Source organism: Pongo abelii, chromosome 4, assembly GCF_028885655.2.
Source record: "Pongo abelii isolate AG06213 chromosome 4, NHGRI_mPonAbe1-v2.0_pri, whole genome shotgun sequence".
Lineage (NCBI taxonomy): Eukaryota > Metazoa > Chordata > Mammalia > Primates > Hominidae > Pongo > Pongo abelii.
Window position 1 is genome coordinate 188,356,495 of NC_071989.2, and position 18,165 is coordinate 188,374,659.

An 18,165-nucleotide genomic window follows, 5' to 3' on the forward strand; every position below is an offset into this window, starting at 1 on the left:
CACAATCTTGGCTCATTGCAACCTCTGTCTCCCAGGCTCAAGCAATTCTCCTGCCTCAGCCTCCCGAGTAGCTGGGATTACAGGCATCTGCCACCACGCCCAGCTAAGTTTTGTATTTTTAGTAGAGACGGGGTTTCACCATGTTGGCCAGGCTGGTCTCGAACTCCTGACCTCAGGTAATCCGCCCGCCTTGGCTTCCCAAAGTGCTGGGATTATAGGCGTGAGCCACCACGTCCGGCCTGTCTTCAGGCTTTTTAAGGGTGTCTCTTGTACACACACAGGAACACACAGCGCCCCCTCCTGGCCACTCTGTGTCTGTCATAGCTCAAAGCTGTACTTAAGAGAAAAGCACACAGATGTGGGTGTGAACCCAGTTCCCCCCCTCATTTGCTCTTCACCTTCATCCAGTCGCTTTCTTCTGAGTTTCTCAGTGGGAAAAGTGGGGTGAGAGCATCTTCCTTGAGAACCATTCAGGGCTCAGATGAACTAGTGGATGTGCCTGGCACGTGGGAACAGCTGGAGAACACTGAGCCTGACCCGACTCTAGAATACGCTGTCAAAAAGGAGCAAAGACTCCAGGACCTCCCTCTCTACCTTTCCTTCTGTTGGCAAAACTGAGAGCCTTGAGTCAGTCTGTCTTCCAGGGCTCTGGGGAAGAGTAGCAATTGGCAGAATACTCTTGAAAGTGTCACAAACGTACGAGGTTAACAACTATGGCCGGGCGCGGTGGCTCATGCCTGTAATCCCAGCACTTTGGGAAGCCGAGGCGGGCGGATCACAAGGTCAGGAGATCGAGACCATCCTGGCTAACATGGTGAAACCCGTCTCTACTAAAAATACAAAAAATTAGCCAGACGTGGTGGCGGGCGCCTGTAGTCCCAGCTACTCGGGAGGCTGAGGCAGGAGAATGGCGTGAACCCGGGAGGCGGAGCTGGCAGGGAGCGAGATCACGCCACTGCACTCCAGCCTGGGCGACAGAGCAAGACTCTGTCTCAAAAAAAAAAAAAAAAAAAAAAGCAAATAAGCCCTGTCTGTCATCCAGAGCAGGTGCAAGGATGTGGGACAGGCAGAGTGTGAACCCCTCTTTTGCTTTTGTAGAATGCAGAGAGCAGTTTGCAGCAGAAGAATGAAGCCATCACATCCTTTGAAGGAAAAACCAACCAAGTTATGTCCAGCATGAAACAAATGGAAGAAAGGTAATCACTTCCCCCTGGCAGATATTCTCGGGAAGGCGCTGAGCATTCCCTGGGCCTGGAGACTTATTCAGGGTCCCTCTCCAAAGTGCAGGGGAGAGGCTGGGCGTGGTGGCTCACGCCTGTAATCCCAACACTTTGGGAGGCCGAGGCAGGTGGATCGCTTAAGGTCAGAAGTTCAAGACCAGGCTGGCCAACATGGTGAAACCCTGTCTCTACTAAAAATAAAAAAATTTAGCTGGGCGTGGTGGCACACGCCTGTAATCCCAGCTACTTGGGAGGCTGAGGCAAGAGAATTGCTTGAACCCAAGAGGCAGAGGTTGCAATGAGCCAAGATTGTGCCATTGCACTCCAGCCTGGCCAACAGGGAGAGACTCTGTCTCCAAAAAAAAAAAAAAAAAAGGCCAGGCGCAGTGGCTCATGCCTGTAATCCTAGCACTTTGGGAGGCCGAGGCAGGTGGATCACAAAATCAGGAGATCGAGACCATCCTGGCTAACACAGTTAAGGCCTGTCTCTCCTAAAAATACAAAAAATTAGCCGGGCGTGGTGGCACGCACCTGTAGTCCCAGCTACTCAGGAGGCTGAGGCAGGAGAATCACTTGAACCTGGGAGGTGGAGGTTGCAGTGAGCAGAGATCGCACCACTGCACTCCAACCTGGGCGACAGAGCAAGACTCCGTCTCAAAAAAAAAAAAAAAAAAACTCTGAAAGCTCAGCAGTAAACAAACAATCCAATAGAAAAATGGGCACAGGCCGGCCGTGGTGGCTCACATCTATAATCCCAGCACTTTGGGAGGCCAAGGCGGGTGGATCGCCTGAGGCCAGGAGTTGAAGACCAGCCTGGCCAACATGGTGAAACCCCGTCTCCACTAAAAATACAAAAATTTGCCAGGTATAGTGGTGCATGCCTATAATCCCAGCTGCTTGGAGGGAGGCTGTGGCAGAAGAATCACTTGAACCCGGGAGGCGGAGGTTGCAGTGAGCCAAGATCATGCCATTGCACTCCAGCCTGGGCAACAAGAAAGAAACTTCATCTCAAAACAAAACAAAAAAAAGGGGGGGGCAAAAGACTTGAACAGATACTTCATCGAAGAGAACATATGGACAGCAAAAAAGTACATGAGATGATATTCAGATCATGAACCACTAGAGAAATGAGTGGCACAATCCCACCACACATCTGTTAGGGCAGCTACGGTTTCTTTTTGTTTTTTTGTTTGTTTGTTTTTTGTTTTGTTTTGTTTTTTTGAGCCAGAGTTTCGCTCTTGTTGCCCAGGCTAGAGTGCAATGGTGCGATCTCAGCTCACCGTAATCTCTACCTCCCAGGTTCAAGCAATACTCCTGCCTCAGCCTCCCAAGTAGCTGGGATTACAGGTGCCTGCCACCACGCCCAGCTAATTTTGTATTTTTGTAGAGATAGGGTTTCTCCATATTGATCAGGCTGGTCTCGAACTCCCGACCTCAGGTGATCTGCCCGCCTTGGCCTCCCAAAGTGCTGGGATTATAGGCGTGAGCCACCACGCCTGGCCAGCTACAGTTTCTTTAATGACAATACCAAGTGCTGATGAGGACACAGAGCTAATGGATCTCTCATACTTTATTGGTAGGAATGCAAAATGGTGCAACCACTTAGGAAAATAGTTTCTCAAGAAGCTAAACGTCCTCTTACCATATGATCCAAATAGAAATGAAACTTATGTCTACACCAAAACCAGTACATATGTTTATAGCAGCTCTGTTCATAACTGCCAAAAACTAGAAGCAATCCCAATGTTCTGCATTGGGTGAATGGATAAACAAAGTGGTACGTCTGTGCAGTGAAGTACGACTCAGCCGTAAAAAGGAATGAACCACTGCCCTTTGAGAACGTTCAGAGAGGAAACAAAAGGAATGAACCATTGATATACATGGAAACTTGGATTGATCTCCAAGACATTATTCTGAGAAAAAGCCAGTCTCAAGGTTATATAATGTATAATTACATTTAGATTACATTCTCAAAAAGCCATAGCCATATTGTTGCAGAACAGATGAGTGGTTGCCAGGGGCTGAGGTGGGGAGACTGTGTGACTCCAGAGGGACAGCACTGGGGAGTTTTGGGAGTGGTGGAACTGTCCTGTATTCTGATTGTGGTGGAGCTGAATCTCCACGTGTTAAAACTCACAAGAGTTAATTTTACTGTATGTTAATTTTAAAAATGAATTTCAGCCAGCGAAAGTCATCCTTTCCTTACAAAGGTTTGCTTCATTTGCACTCTTGCTGGTGTCGCATCCAGGTTGCAGCACTCAGAGCGGGCGAGGCAGGGGGCTGAGGAGCGGAGCCACAAGCTGCAGCAGGAGCTGGGCGGGAGGATCGGTGCCCTGCAGCTGCAGCTCTCCCAGCTGCACGAGCAATGGTAGGGGCCCTGCAGGGAGCCTGGGCTGGGGTGTGGCTCAGGAGGGACTGGGAAGAACTGGGGGCAGGTAGTATCCTGCTTCAGCACAAACAGCGGGGAGCAGGGGGTGGCAGGTGGTATCCTGCTTCAGCACTCACCCCTGCAGGGTTCATATGTTATCCCTAGGGAGCTCCCTCCCCACAGGGCTCCTCACGTGGTCCAGCTCGCCTCCAGAAGATCTGGCCACTCTCAAACCATGGTCCCAGGTCACAGCCTGTATCACCCTTAACCACCCTTTCTAAAAAGAAACAGCTTTGTCAGTGTTGAACAGAAAGTCACCTTTCACCTATCCTTTGCTGACGCAAGCTTCATATAATTTTGTGCACAGTTTGTCTACAGATTTTTTATTTTTTAAGTCTCACTCTGTCATCCAGGCTGGAGTGCAGTGGTGCGGTCTCAGCTCAATGCAACCCCCACCTCCTGGGCTCAAGCGATTCTTGTGCCTCAGCCTCCTGAGTAGCTGGGACTACAGGTGTACATCAACACACCTGGCTAATTTTTGTGTGTTGTTTGTTTTTTTTTTTTTTTTTTTTTGAGACAGAGTCTCACTCTCTTGCCCAGGCTGGAGTGCAGTGGCACGATCTCGGCTCACTGCAAGCTCCGCCTCCCAGGTTCATGCCATTCTCCTGCCTCAGCCTCCCGAGTAGCTGGGACTACAGGCGTCAGCCACCACACCCGGCTAATTTTTTGTATTTTTAGTAGAGACGGGGTTTCACTGTGTTAACCCAGGATGGTCTCGATCTCCTGACCTCGTGATCCTCCTGCCTCAGCCTCCCAGAGTGCTGGGATTACAGGCGTGAGCCACTGCGCCCGGCCTAATTTTTGTATTTTTATTAGAGACAGGGTTTTGCCATGTTGGCCAGGCTGGTCTCAATCTTCTGGCCTCAAGTGATCCACCCGTCTCGGCCTCCCAGAATGCTGGGATTACAAGTGTGAGCCACCGTGCCTGGCCTATAGATTTTTTGAGATAGCATATATGCCAAGTCAAAAGCCTGATGTTGAGAGAGGAGAGAGAGAAGAGACATCTTTATTCCCACAAACAGAGAGCAGACTCCAGGGGGTCCATCAGTGCCCCCGGGGCCACTCAGCTGGTACAAGGGCGGAGTCAGGTTCAGGCTGAGGCTCACTCCTGGCCTTCTCCCTCCAGGATCCTTCATTGTCAGTCTGGCCGTAGGTTATAGAAAGAATGAGGCCGGGCACGGTGGCTCACGCCTGTAATCCCAACACTTTGGGAGGCCGAGGCAGGGAGATCACGAGGTCAGGAGTTCAAGACCAGCCTGGCCAACATGGTGAAACGCCATCTCTACTAAAAGTACAAAAAATTAGCTGGGCGTGATGGCGTGTGCCTGCAATCCCAGCTACTAGGGAGGCTGAGGCAGGAGAATCACTTGAACCCAGGAGGCAGAGGTTGCAGTGAGCCAAGATGGCGCCACCACACTCCAGCCCGGGCAACAGAGCAAGACTCTGTCTCAAAAATAACAAAAAGAAAGCAGAATGAATTGGCCAGTGAGGTGGCTCATGCCTGTAATCTCTGCACCTTGGGAAGCTGTGGCGGGAGGATCACTTGAGCCCAGGAGGTTGAGGCTGCAGTGAGCTGAGGTTGCGCCACTGCACTCCAGCTGGGGTGACAGAGCTAGACCCTGTCTCAAAAAAAGAAAAGAATGAATTTTGAGCTTCCTTTCCTCAGGTCTCCATGTCAGGGGAGCGTTCTGCTTATGTGGTCTAAGTGTTTTAGAGCTCTCTTCCTTCTCCCCTGCGTAAGTGTCAAGTGTGTGCCTGCAGGCTTTTCTCTCCCTGGTTCCTGCTGTTTCTTGTGGAAGGGCAGGTGACCCTGCGGGAGAGGGAAGCCTTGCCGAAGGGTTTAGATGCTCAAGAGGCAATTCAGAGACTTCCCCGTTTCCTGGGCAGTGAATTGGGTTGTGGATCTTCCATGAAAATCTCCCACTGAGACTAACTCAAGTTCATTTTGGGAAAACAGCTCAAGCCTAGAGAAAGAATTGAAATCAGAAAAAGAGCAAAGACAGGCTCTTCAGCGCGAATTACAGCACGAGAAAGACACTTCCTGTCTACTCAGGACAGAGCTACAACAAGTGGAAGGATTGAAAAAGGTGAGGTGGGGCAGCCTCCGGAAGCCCCTAACATGCTCCGGGCAGGCTCCTCTCCCCGCACCCTTTGTGTGGGGGCCAGGCAGCTCCAGGGTGTGCGGAGGCTGTTAGGGAGCACCTGCTTTAGGAGCATAAGACAAAGACAAATCAAACCACTAAGCCTGCTGGCAGCTCAGATAGAGGCCAGTGCCGTGAAGAGAATAAAGCAGAACAGTGCCCCATGTGCAAGGGGCCTGGGGAGGGAGCAGCTGGTGAGCAGAGGCTCCGGTGAGTTATGCCCTGCAAAGCACCTCTTGGGTGGAGACTGCAGGAGCAGACCGGAGTGTGAGGAGCAAAGGGGAGGCCTCAGGCGGCAGGCAGGAGGAAGCCCTTCATGGGCCCTGGGAGCCAGGGGAAGGAACGTGGGTTTTATTTTAGCACAGTGGGAAGCTGGTGGAGGGACAGGATCCGTTTCGTTGGCGGATGGTCATTGGCTCCTGTGTGGAGAGTGGGTGATAGGCTCGCAGGAGAGGAAGCTGGGAGGAACCAGTAAACATCTCCTACCACATGCCAGCCTCACTTCAGCCACTGTGCCCAGGGTCGGGTCATCCCTGGGAAGCAGACTGACCCCAGCCCTCCACTTCCCCCACATCACCTCAGTTCTGTGGAGGACCCTCTCACTTGGAGGCATGGCCTGGATGCTGTGGGCTTCAGAGGGCGAGAGAAGTGGGGTCCAGCAGGCCTTCACTGTCTGGCTGTGGAACTGGACCTCCCAGGAAACTCCGAGGCCGTGTGGAACATTTGCCCTAATGTAAAATCATCAGCTGTTTTCCCAGAGGGGAGGAGGCTCTGCGATCCTGGACGGAGCTGACCGCAGCCTGGGGCGCTGTGGGGGGCTCCTCCCATGTGGGGATGGCGTGCCCTCAGGCCCCTGCGCTGCCGAGCGCTGCCGCGAAACTGAGCCCAAAGCGGGCTTCCCCTCAGCACCTTCCCAGGAGGGGCCTTCAGGGCCAGGGTGGCTTCTGGACCTGGATTTTGTTGCGTTGAACATGGTAATGGACACACTGCACGATTCCAGTGAGTCAGGAAAGGCCCTTTTGATTTGCATTGGAAAGTGCCTGGAGTTGTTGGGGAAGGGAGAGCTTCCTCAAGAGCCAGGTCAGGCTTGGAAAGTGGAAGGGAGGAAGTGGAGGGGCAGAAGAGGACTTTTAGAAAGTCCCGCCTCATCATGGGGCATACGTCCTTTATTCTGCTTCAGAATGCTTCCGTCAAAAGATTCGAATTACACAATTACAGCCCGCCCCAACAATAGGAACAAAACAATGTCTAATATCCCCAGTTAAGCCACAGCTTTGTGCTTTGAGAGCCTGTGCACAGAAGCAGAAGCTACAGCACAGGTTGTGCAGGGAGCCGCCCCGCCACTCGGGCCCAAGCTCCACCTCTGCTCCCCGTGGTCCCAGAAACTCCAGTTACTTTCTGGGTCTCCATCCTGGCCTTACCAGACTGGTTCAAGGTGCACTGGCCCCAGGTGTCAGTGCCGTTGCCCCCGGGGGAGCTCCCTCCGTGCAGGGCTCCACATGGTCCAGCCAGCCCCCAAGTGCTCTAGCCATGAAATGAGGTCCCAGGTCACTGCCTTCATCATCCTTGACCAGTGCTTTCCAAAAAAGCAGCTTTTTCAGAGTTGAACAGGAAACCACCTTTCAAACTAGTCTTTGCTGATGCAAGCTTCGTGTGATTTTGTGTACAGTTCTTCTATGGATTTTTTGAGATAGCAATCTGTTTTGTAAAATGTTTATCTTTTAAAAAGAAGCTCAAATAGGCAAAGCCTCATTTGTCCTGTGATGGTAACTTTTTTTTTTTTTTTTTTTGAGACGGAGTCTTGCTCTGTCGCCCAGGCTGTAGTGCAGTGGTGTGATCTCGGCTCACTGCATCCTCCGCCTCCCCAGTTCAAGCGACTCTCCTGCCTCAGCCTCCCGAGTAGTTGGGATTACAGGCATGTGCCACCATGCCCTGCTAATTTTTGTATTTTTACTAAAGGAGGGCTTTTGCCATGTTGGCCAGGCTGGTCTTGAATGCCTGACCTCAGGAGATCCGCCCACCTCAGCCTCCCAGTGTTAGGGTTACAGGTGTGAGCCACTGCACCCAGCCGAGGGAAGCTATTTTTAATGTGGCTGATGAATGTAACTATCCTGTCCCATGTCTCTGTCCCCAGCTGCAGAGCCCCTGTAGAGTGCTTGCCTTCGAGCTGCCCAGTGACAAGAGTAAGCTAGCAAGAAATAATCTTGAATGACATGAATACAGGACTGCATTTTGCTCTTTTTTTTGGTTTTGTTTTGTTTGAGATGGAGTTTCGCTCTGTCGCCCAGGCTGGAGTGCAGTAGCACGATCTCAGCTCACCACAGCCTCCGCCTCCGCCTCCCGGGTTCAAGCAATTCTCCTGCCTTAGCCTCCTAAGTAGCTGGGATTACAGGTGCCCGCCACCACGCCCAGCTAATTTCTGTATTTTTAGTGGAGGCAAGGTTGCACCATGTCAGCCGGGTTGGCCTCAAACTCCTGACCTCAGGTGATCCACCTGCCTTGGCCTCCCAAAGTGCTGGAAATACAGCCATAAGCCACTGTGCCTGGCCACCTTTTGCTCTTGAAAAACATTCTGATCTGCTTGTTGCTCTGGTTGCTAAATCTTTTTTTTTTTTTTTTTTTTTTTTTAAAAAGGCCGGCGCAGTGGCTCACGCCTGTAATCCCAGCACTTTGGGAGGCTGAGGCAGGCAGATCACGAGGTCAGGAGATCGAGACCATCTTGGCCAACATGGTGAAACCCCGTCTCTACTGAAAATACAAAAATTAGCAGGGCATGGTGGCGGGCACCTGTAGTCCCAGCTACTTGGGAGGCTGAGGCAGGAGAATCGCTTGAACCCAGGAGGCGGAGGTTGCAGTGAGCCAAGATCGTGCCACTGCACTCCAGCCTGGCGACAGAGCAAGACTCTGTCTCAAAAAAAAAAAAAAAAAAGGACCGTGTAATCCTCTGTCCAGCATCTGGTTGGTTTGTTCATTTTAGGAGTTGCGGGAGCTTCAGGACGAGAAGGCAGAGCTACAGAAGATCTGTGAGGAGCAGGAACAAGCCCTTCAGGAAATGGGCCTGCACCTCAGCCAGTAAGAACCCCACTCCCCTCGTCTGCCACTGCAGGCACACCAGGCTACCCACCACATCCCTCGGGCCCCAAACCTACCTCCTTTTGGCGAACGGAGGGTGGGCCATTTAGGAGCTCAGTCTGCTGTTCACGGATGAGCTCTCAGGAAGCCTGGCCTCAGAGGGGCCCAGCACTGATCTCTGCTAACCACATGGGATGTCAGTCAGCTCTTAGTTAATTCATGAAGCACGTTCATTCCTAGTGACCAGGACACTCCTATTCCTTAGCTTCATATCCAGGGCCTGAGGGAACAGATGGGCAATGAGAGGATCACTTGGTCAGCCTACAGTCAGGCCAGAGGGAGCGGGGCTGGTTTGGGAACGGAAGCCTGGCACGGTAGAGGTGCACTCAGCCGCCTTGTGCAGCACAGCCCCCTTCCTTTCGGGGAACTGGCCACCGCATCCGCCAGAGTCTGTCTCTGCTGCAGGTGCTGATGGGGTGCAGACCCTGGTAGTTCTGCTCCCCTCTGACTTGACAGCTCTCCTCCTTGGTGTCCCAGTCTAGACACGTTGCTGTGGACACCTGGGCCTTGGGGTGGATCACGCTGCAGATTGTGGAACTTGTCCATTTGTGTGATGATTCTGCATTTTCAACATAGTGGGTAGCTTTTCTCCTCAAGTCAGGGCTCATGGTTGCAAGTAACAAAAATCCAACTCAAAGTGGCTTAAGCAAAAGAAGCCATCAGGAATCGGTCTCTGTCTCCTACCTCTGCTATCCTATCTGCCTCACAGGTGGGTCTGGACCCTGCAGGGGCAGAACAGCACTCAGCAAGGCCATCTATCAGAGGAACAAAGTCTCTCTTCTTTCTGCATAGCTGCCAGGATCACCCGAGATTGACTCTGCTCCCCAGTACCCATGCCTGACATAAGCACCATGACCAAGGAGATGGGGCTCACGACCTCAGCACAGCCTGGTCCGCACCAGAAATTTGTAGAGTCTAGTACTATTAAGAAAATAGGCCGGGTGCGGTGGCTCACGCCTGTAATCCCAGCACTTTGGGAGACTGAGGTGGCAGATCACCTGAGGTCAGGAGTTCCAGACCAGCCTGGCCAACATAGTGAAGCCCCGTCTCTACTAAAAATACAAAAATTAGCCAGGCATGGGTGGTGGGCACCTGTAATCCCAGCTACTCGGGAGGCTGAGACAGCAGCATCGCTTGAACCCGGGAGGCAGAGGTTGCAGTAAGCCGAGATTGCACCACTGCACTCCAGCCTGGGCGACAAAAGTGAGAATCCATCTCAAAAAAAAAAACAAAAAACAATAGCTGGTCAAGGAATCTGATGTCTCTGGTGGGAATGCGGTCTGCCCGCTCCCAGATGCAGGTGCTGGCCACTCGCCATCTCTCCTGTGCCCGTTACCTTTCTAGACTAGCTCATGGCTGCTGCTCCCTCCCCTCCCACCCTCCGCCCTGCCTGCCACCCACTCAGCTGAGTGCCCTGTGCTGCTCTCGTCTGGCCTGTCAACTTGCCATGCTCTGGCCCCTGTTCCTCCCCAGCCCCCAGGGAGCTCCTTGAGGGACGCAAAGCCCAGTGTCTGTCCCCATGCTCAGAGCATAGGGCATCCCGAGAGCACTCACCAGAAGCAGACATGGAACACAGCTGGCGTGGAGCTGGCTTCTGGGGTTTGCAGCCAGTGTTTTCCTCTTTACATTGGATGGACAGCAAGGCAGTGTCACAGGTTCCGTCCTAGTGGACCATAGACCTCGAAACTGTGGATGTGGATGGTCTCTGATCTTTAAAATGTATCATTGTGGCCGGGTGTGGTGGCTCACGCCTGTAATCCCAGTGCTTTGGTAGGCCGAGGTGGGTGGATCACCTGAGGTCAGGAGTTCGAGACCAGCCTGACCAACGTGGAGAAACCCCATCTCTACTAAAAATATAAAATTAGCCGGGCATGGTGGAGCGCACCTGTAATCCCAGCTATTCAGGAGGCTGAGGCAGGAGAATCGCTTGAACCTGGGAGGCAGAGGTTGCAGTGAGCCGAGATCGCGCCATTGCACTCCAGCCTGGGCGACAAGAGTGAAACTCCATCTCAAAAACAAACAAAAAAATGTATTGTTGCACTTTGTGGCCGCCTGCCACTACCGGCTAACCTAGCTTCCGAATCCCAGTGTGAGCTGCCTGGCCACCATTCCCTCCCAGCGAGTGCTGTGGGTGTCACAGCATCAGGTGTATACAAACGCAGACAGGACTTCCTGAGGAGTTGCTTTTGTGCTCTCTCCCCTCTTCCCTTCTTCCTCTTGTAAGCCTATACCGGATGACAGAGATGGCAAAGCCTCTTTGCAGACCCTGCGTTAGCTGCAGGAAGTTTCCAGTTTCATCATCTTGGGAACATCTGGATTCTTCCTAAATTGTGTTTCCTAGAGTTCTTGTATGTTCAGTTTGCCATCTTGACCTGGCTTCCCAAGGTCTGTCCATCTGCGCAGCCTCTTCTCATCCTGTCAGTCTGCTGGCCTATTTCCTGTTTCTGCAGCCGGACCAGGAAGGGAAGGAGCTGCCTCCCAATCTTTAGTAAAAGCCACAGGGATTTTTCTAAATGCCCTGATGCTGTTTTCTAATCCCTCCCTTAGAAGTCTACCCTGTGTTTCCCAGAGACCTGCCATTTTATCACTTAGTCTAATCTGATGATAGTTCAGACTGATCTCAGTTTTTAAGAAACGCTCAGGCCAGGCTGGGCATGGGGGCTCACGCCTGTAATCCCAGCACTTTGGGAGGCCAAGGCAGGTGGATCACTTGAGGTCAGGAGTTCAAGACCAGCCAGGCCAATATGGTGAAACCCCATCTCTAGTAAAAGTACAAAAAAATAAGCTGGGCATGGTGTTGGGCGCCTGTCATCCCAGCTACTTGGGAAGCTGAGGCAGGAGAATTGCTTGAGCCCAGGAAGCAGAGGTTGCAAGGAGCCGAGATCACACCACTGCACTCCAGCCTGGCCGAGGCAGCGAGACTCCATCTCAAAAAAAAAAAAAGTCTCAGGCCTATAATCCCAGCACTTTGGGAGGCTGAGGCAGGTGGATCAATTGAGGTCAGGAGTTCAAGACCAGCCTGGGCAACATGGCAAAACCCCACCTCTAGAAAAAATACAGAATTAGCCAGGCATGATGGCACGCACCTGTAGTCCCAGCTACTTGGGAGGCTCAAGGGGGAGGATCACTTGGGCCCAGGAGGTCAAGGCTGCAGTGAGCCGTGATTGCACCACTGCACTCCAGCCTGGGCGATAGAGCAAGATCCTGTCTCAAAAAAAAAAAGGATCAGACTGTTTCCCTCAATTGCACAAACTGCTTCATTTTATTTGGTTTAGTTCTGCCAATTTAGACCATGTTCAGTCCTGTCTCTTACGTAAACAAAGGAATTGTTCTGACACTTCACAAGAATGGAGCAAGAACAAATGGCTGTGCCCTCTGAGCCTGCCCCTTCCAGACAGCAGGCAACAGAATGAATGGAGGCCAGGGAGAAGCCTGCAGACTCAGGTTCCTGCTGGGGACAGCGGTAGAGACTAGCGCAGAACAGGGCCAGGTCTTGGCCTTCTGGCCTCAGGCCATCCTCTCACCTCAGCCTCCCTCAAAGTCTTTTTGAGCCCCTGCAGGCTAAGCAGTGTGTTCTTGTGCCAGATGCACTCCCAGGCTCAGCCTCAGCCCTCAGCAGACGGGAGCCAGTGTGATGAGGCGACTCTGGGATTGTACAGAGGCGGAAGGCATTTTAACAACTCATGTTCTGGGTCTCCTCCAAGTCCGGTATCCTCACAAAGCTAGTCATGAGAGCCAGCTGTGTTAGGGATTCAGAGCCTCACTCTCTCTCACTGCTGTGAAATGGCCTTTTTTTCCCCTTAGGTCCAAGCTGAAGATGGAAGATATAAAAGAAGTGAACCAGGCACTGAAGGTACTGGCTTGCTAAGAACCACTTCTTCACTGTCAGCTTGCGCTGACTGCCCGTGTGCTCATACGTTTAAGTATCCCAACAGTCAGGTGAGAGTGTGTGGTTGAGGCAGTGGTGGTGATGACATATTTACAGAGAAGCCAAACGCTGCTCAGAAACGCGTCCCTCGGCTGAGGGCGATGCTGACAGGTGGCAGGGCCAAAGCTGAACCTAGGTCTTCTGACTCCAGTTCCTCCGCCATCAGCTGTGCTTTCAAAATAGGCCTGATGGGCATTCCTAAAGGGGGAAGCAGGTGGCAGAGAGGAGAGACCTGCGGATATCTTTAAAAAGTGAAAAACAGGCCCTTCTGTTGAAGTGAGGTGCCAGAGGCCAGCCAGCCCCACTGCAGTGCCTTGTGCCATTGCTAGGGACCACTCAAGCCAAGCCCTGAGTTGGGCCAGGTTTCCGCACCCTTGTGGGGAGGGCAGAATGACACATTCCACTGAAGAGCAGGAGTTTGCAGGTGGCCCGGTGCGGGTGCCAGGCTGAGCTGCAGGGCAGAGAGCGTGGGAGAGGAGGCAGACATTCGGGGGCACGGCAGCCTGGCCTTCAAGACGGCCTTCCCTGCAGGAACACCCCGCTTCGGCGTCAGCTGTGCCGTGGCAGCAATGCAAAAGCAGTCCCTTTGCACACTGTTCCACGTGGTGCAGAGCAGGGACCCTGATGTCTCTGGGCATCTAACTTCCAAGTGCCAGGTCGGGGCAGCAACTAACAGCAGCCTGGACTTCTAGGTAATATCAGTTTCACAGCATCAGAGGGAGGATAGAAATCATAAAACAGGACTCCAGAGCCGCCAGAGCTCTTTGATGTCAGGATGAACGTCCTGGGCACACACTGGCAGCCCCAAGGGTATGTGACTCTAGCTCAGTCTGTGAGGATCTATTTGTCAGCAAGAAAATCATGTCCAGAAGATGCTAACAGGCCAGAAAAGTACCTCAATGCCTTTGACTTCTCTGGAACACCCCAGTCCCTAAGCCTGAATAAATCACAGGTGCTGCTTCGCCCCGAGAAAGCCCTTTCGGGGGCCACCTTTCAAAGCCTCAGCCGCCTCCCCGTGGAATGGAGCCCATCTGCTCCCCAGGGCTGTTCAAGAATCAGGGCTTTGGCCCGCATGGAGAAGGGCTTCCTCAGGCCTGTGGGGCGCAGTGCCCGCTGTCCATCACCTTCTGTCTCTCCACAAGGATCAGCGTCAGCAAGTGTCTTAGTCTCACTCAGATTTGGCCCTTCTCCCGCGCCTGCCAGTTCAGCTAGTCACTTTGGCCGGTGTCTCAGGCAGGGTCTAGGGTTGCAGGCACCAGAAGCTCACTCTGCTTACTTCAGCCAAAGGGAACTGATTGAAAGTGGGAGTGTGCCTGAGTGAATGGATGCTGGAGACCGCCTTGAGGCCCCAGGGCAGCAGCTGCAGAGGCCAAGAGGTGGAGCACGGAGCTAGGATGCAGAAATCCCAGCTGCAGCCTGACCGGGAAAGGGCCCCTTGATGACAGTCCTGTGAGGCCACATCTGATGGAGAAACAGTGCCTCACTAAGAAACAGGTGCTATGAGGGACAATGGATGCAGCCAGAACACAGCTACCCACTCATCAGGGGCTTAGACAGAAAGTGGATTCTAGAATGTCCTTTCCTCTTCAGGGCCACACCTGGCTGAAAGATGACGAAGCGACACACTGTAGGCAGTGTGAGAAGGAGTTCTCCATTTCCCGGAGAAAGGTACGTGGAAGCTCCACCCACCCTCCCAGCGCCCTGAGTCATTGCCCGCTGAGATTCCCCCTTTCTCTGGTTCCAGAAGCCCACATCAGACCAGGCTCACTGCCTGTGACTGTGCTCACTGGTTGGCAGATGGGCAGCCCCGCCTCTCCTGTTTGCCTGTGCAGATGGCTTTCCATCCTGGCACCCTCTTTCTGAGAGGCCTTGACCAGTCATAGGCCCCTGGTCTCCAGCACATCCTTTCAGTGATTGACAATGATTTTTGGGGAGATGGGGCTCGTTGTGTGCAGAGCTGCTCTAGGGGAGTGTCATTGAAAATTCTCTGTATGCGGCAGAACAAAATCTGGCTCAACTTAGGCAAAAACAATCTATGGGGAACCTATAGGGCAGCAGGTCACCAAAGATCACTAGTGATCTAGGCAGGGTGCTTGCCCCCCCTGCCCTTTAGGTTCTGGAAACAAGGTCCTAGGCTCACCCTTGGGTCTAGGGTTGACTGGGCCTTAACAGTCTCACCAAGACCAGCTGGGTAGGGGAAGAGCTGGGTATAAGCAAAACTGGGAGCTAAAAGAAACACTGCCAGCGCCACCCCCCTTTCTGCCACGGCATATTCTGTCTGTTCCCATAACAGCCTAGCTCTGTGGAAAAGAGGAAGCCACAGCTACCCCACCCCCCTCCCCACCCCGAGTTTCAAGCAGTGCCTTGCAGTAAGCTCAGAGCTAGAAACCACGTCCTGAGGCTGCCTTTGCGATCACATGTGTCTACAAGGCCTGGCTGTCCCCATCTGTGGAGTCACAGAAGCAGAGGCTGCACAGGTGCTCATCTTGATGTCTCATCAGGCACCCAGGGAACCTGTTTAGAAAGGGAAGGATCCACTCCCACCCCCTTGGAATGCAGCAAAGAGAACGAACCAGACTCTTCCTGTAACATGGACTAGCAGCTCACTGGCTTAGTGATGAAGTCCAGCAAAAGTAAACTTTTTGTCTTAAAAAGACCCTTAGGCCGTGCGCGGTGGCTCATGGCTGTAATCCTAGCACTTTGGGAGGCTGAGGCGGGTGGATCACGAGGTCAGGAGTTCAAGACCAGTCTGGCCAAGATGGTGAAACCCCATCTCTGCTAAAAAAATACAAAAACTAACCGGGCACGGTGGCAGGCACCTGTAATCCCAGCTACTTGGGAGGCTGAGGCAGGAGAATCGCTTGAACCCAGGCGGCAGAGGTTGCAGTGAGCCGAGATTGCGCCACTGCTCCCCAGCCTGGGCGACAGAGACTCAAAAAAGCCGGGCACGGTGGCTCACGCCTGTAATCCCAGCACTTTGGGAGGCCGAGGCGGGCAGATCACGAGGTCAGGAGATCGAGACCATCCTGGCTAACACGGTGAAACCCCGTCTCTACTAAAAATACAAAAACTTAGCCAGGCATAGTGGCAGGCGCCTGTAGACCCAGCTACTGCCAGAGAATGGTGTGAACCTGGGAGGCGGAGCTTGCAGTAAGCTGAGATCACGCCACTGCACTCCAGCCTGGGCGACAGAGCAAGACTCTGTCTCAAAAAAAAAAAAAAAGACCCTTGTTTGCACACAGCCCCTCACCACTCCACAGAAACATAAGAACCCATTCCAAACAAATTATGTGCTTCTGGGTTAGGAAGCAGGGAGGGTGTGCGGATGGCTTTTCCCTGGGTGCCCTGTGACTGCCTTCTTCCTGTCCTGTAGCACCACTGCCGGAACTGTGGCCACATCTTCTGCAACACCTGCTCCAGCAACGAGCTGGCCCTGCCCTCCTATCCCAAGCCAGTGCGAGTGTGTGACAGCTGCCACACCCTGCTCCTGCAGCGCTGCTCCTCCACAGCCTCCTGAACCTCCATCCTCAGGAGCACAGCCTCACGAACAGTGCCAAACCCTGTGGGTCTCCAGGGGCCAACCAGAGGCTTGGGAAATGTGTTCTTTCCCAAGAGAATCAAAGGAAAGAATCAAATTTCTTGCCCGGCCACTGGCACTCCAGAAGACAGCGTGCCGGAACTGGCAGCTCTCATCGTTCGGAATTAACTCCTCTGGATGGAAACTTCCATCTTACTTGGTTACATCACGGCTCTGGTTCAGATACAACTTCATGATTTTGCTACTATCATTTTTCACTTTTCAAAGAATTTAACCTATTTTACAGCAGTTCAGTTCTGCTAGTGAGTAGTTTTCCTCTCCTATCTCCCTTCTAAAAACCTGGTTCATGCATAGCGTTTGACACACATGGAGTCTGTCAGTGTGCCTTCTCTGCTTCAGTCAAGAGATCTGCCATTTCATGCCCTTGTGACTACCTATCATTGGTCCTGCAATAAAATCATTTATTTTTCACTCTGGCGCATGCAGAAGCTTGTGTCAACTTCCAAAGAGCCCACCGCACCAGAGGAGGCCTCAGAGCGCCCCTCGTGCCCGAGCCCAGTGTGAGTGAGAGGCTGTTGGTGCTGCCCCAGAGCCTGCAGGGCTGTGCCTGGTGAGCCAAGGGCAGTTTGCGGGGTCAGCCTGCTGTCAACAGGCAGAGGAGGTGACCCCCAAGCCTGTCACCAAAGTACAAGAGTAGTTCACGTACATAGTTGGGGAGTTTGATAGATTACAGATGGAGACACCTGTGGAAAGGCACTTGCCAGGCAGCCATTTTTCACATTTCAAATGCAGTGCTACGACTGGCTTCCAGTCCCTCCCTCGGAGGCCCCCACCCCCAAAGATCCAATGGCCTGGGGCTCTCTTCCGGTAGAGACAACAGCATTGTGAAGTCCAGACAGCCAACAGTCAAGTCTTCCAGGCCTCATCCTTCTCCACCTTCTATACATATACGTCCACGACCCTACCCTCCCTTCCCACAGGCTCCCTACCCTCACCAAATCCAGGCCTCAGGATCCCACTCCTCCTTTGGGCTCTTCCTACGAAGCAGGCTCCCCTACAACCTGATCAGTCCTGGTAGATGCTTGCATGGCACCCTCAACTGAGATTCCTCCTCTGCCGCTCCCTCCCCTCAAACCACTCTAAAGATGGAAAAGGTGGGAGCTTGGGCAAGACTCAAGGAATCCCCCTCCATCCTATACAGCTTAGGACTGTGCGGCCAGACTTCAAGACAAGGTCTGCCCTGCTCCAAAGCCATGTCCTAGCAGGTTTCCAACCCTGTTAGGCAAGCACATTGGCAGCCCTCCCCTTAGCTCACCCCTCACCGTAGCAGCTGCTGTCTCATACAGGGCCAAGCTTTGAAAAAAAACTGCCTATCACTCACTACCCCTAACTGGCATATATGACATCTGTGCCTTTTCAGTACACCCAATTTGGACCCCTAACTTGCTGGGCAGCCTTAGGCAAGTCAGTTCACTTGAGTCTTAGCTCTCATCTGCACACACACAAGCAGAATAATCCATCCCTCCCAGCTACTTCAAGTCTGTTCTGACAGCTCAGTGTAAAAACATGCAGGAGGTTCCCACCTCTGCCTGACACTTGGGTATAAATTTCACTTAAACACAAATTTTTTAAGTGAAATTTTCAAAGTTGGCAATATTTGGTCAAGATAACTTCCCTACTCGGAAATTGAAACATATTCCAAGCCCTAACTTTGGAATCTCCAGTCCCTGGTCTGGTACCATGCCACCTTTACCCAGCCTGAGAAATGAAGGATAGAT

The 18,165-nt window shown here is 52.6% G+C and overlaps 1 protein-coding gene across 5 annotated transcripts in view; it reads left to right on the forward strand.

The window, feature by feature from the left end:
* Nucleotides 1-16,858, forward strand: part of RUFY1 (RUN and FYVE domain containing 1) — a 63,672-nt gene extending 46,814 nt beyond the window's left edge. For 2 of the 5 annotated variants that reach the window (XM_054556640.2, XM_054556641.2), the window contains exons 12-18: nucleotides 1,099-1,196; nucleotides 3,469-3,588; nucleotides 5,606-5,735; nucleotides 8,767-8,861; nucleotides 12,726-12,774; nucleotides 14,440-14,517; nucleotides 15,143-15,506. In XM_054556640.2, coding sequence (XP_054412615.2) covers nucleotides 1,099-1,196; nucleotides 3,469-3,588; nucleotides 5,606-5,735; nucleotides 8,767-8,861; nucleotides 12,726-12,774; nucleotides 14,440-14,517; nucleotides 15,143-15,448 — 876 coding nt within the window. In that variant the 3' untranslated portion in view covers nucleotides 15,449-15,506. Of the gene's footprint in view, nucleotides 1-1,098; nucleotides 1,197-3,468; nucleotides 3,589-5,605; nucleotides 5,736-8,766; nucleotides 8,862-12,725; nucleotides 12,775-14,439; nucleotides 14,518-15,142; nucleotides 15,507-16,222 lie in introns of those variants that run through there. The other 3 variants (XM_024247420.3, XM_063724553.1, XM_063724552.1) reach the window with 3 other exon arrangements.
* The last annotated feature ends 1,307 nt before the right edge of the window (nucleotides 16,859-18,165 follow it).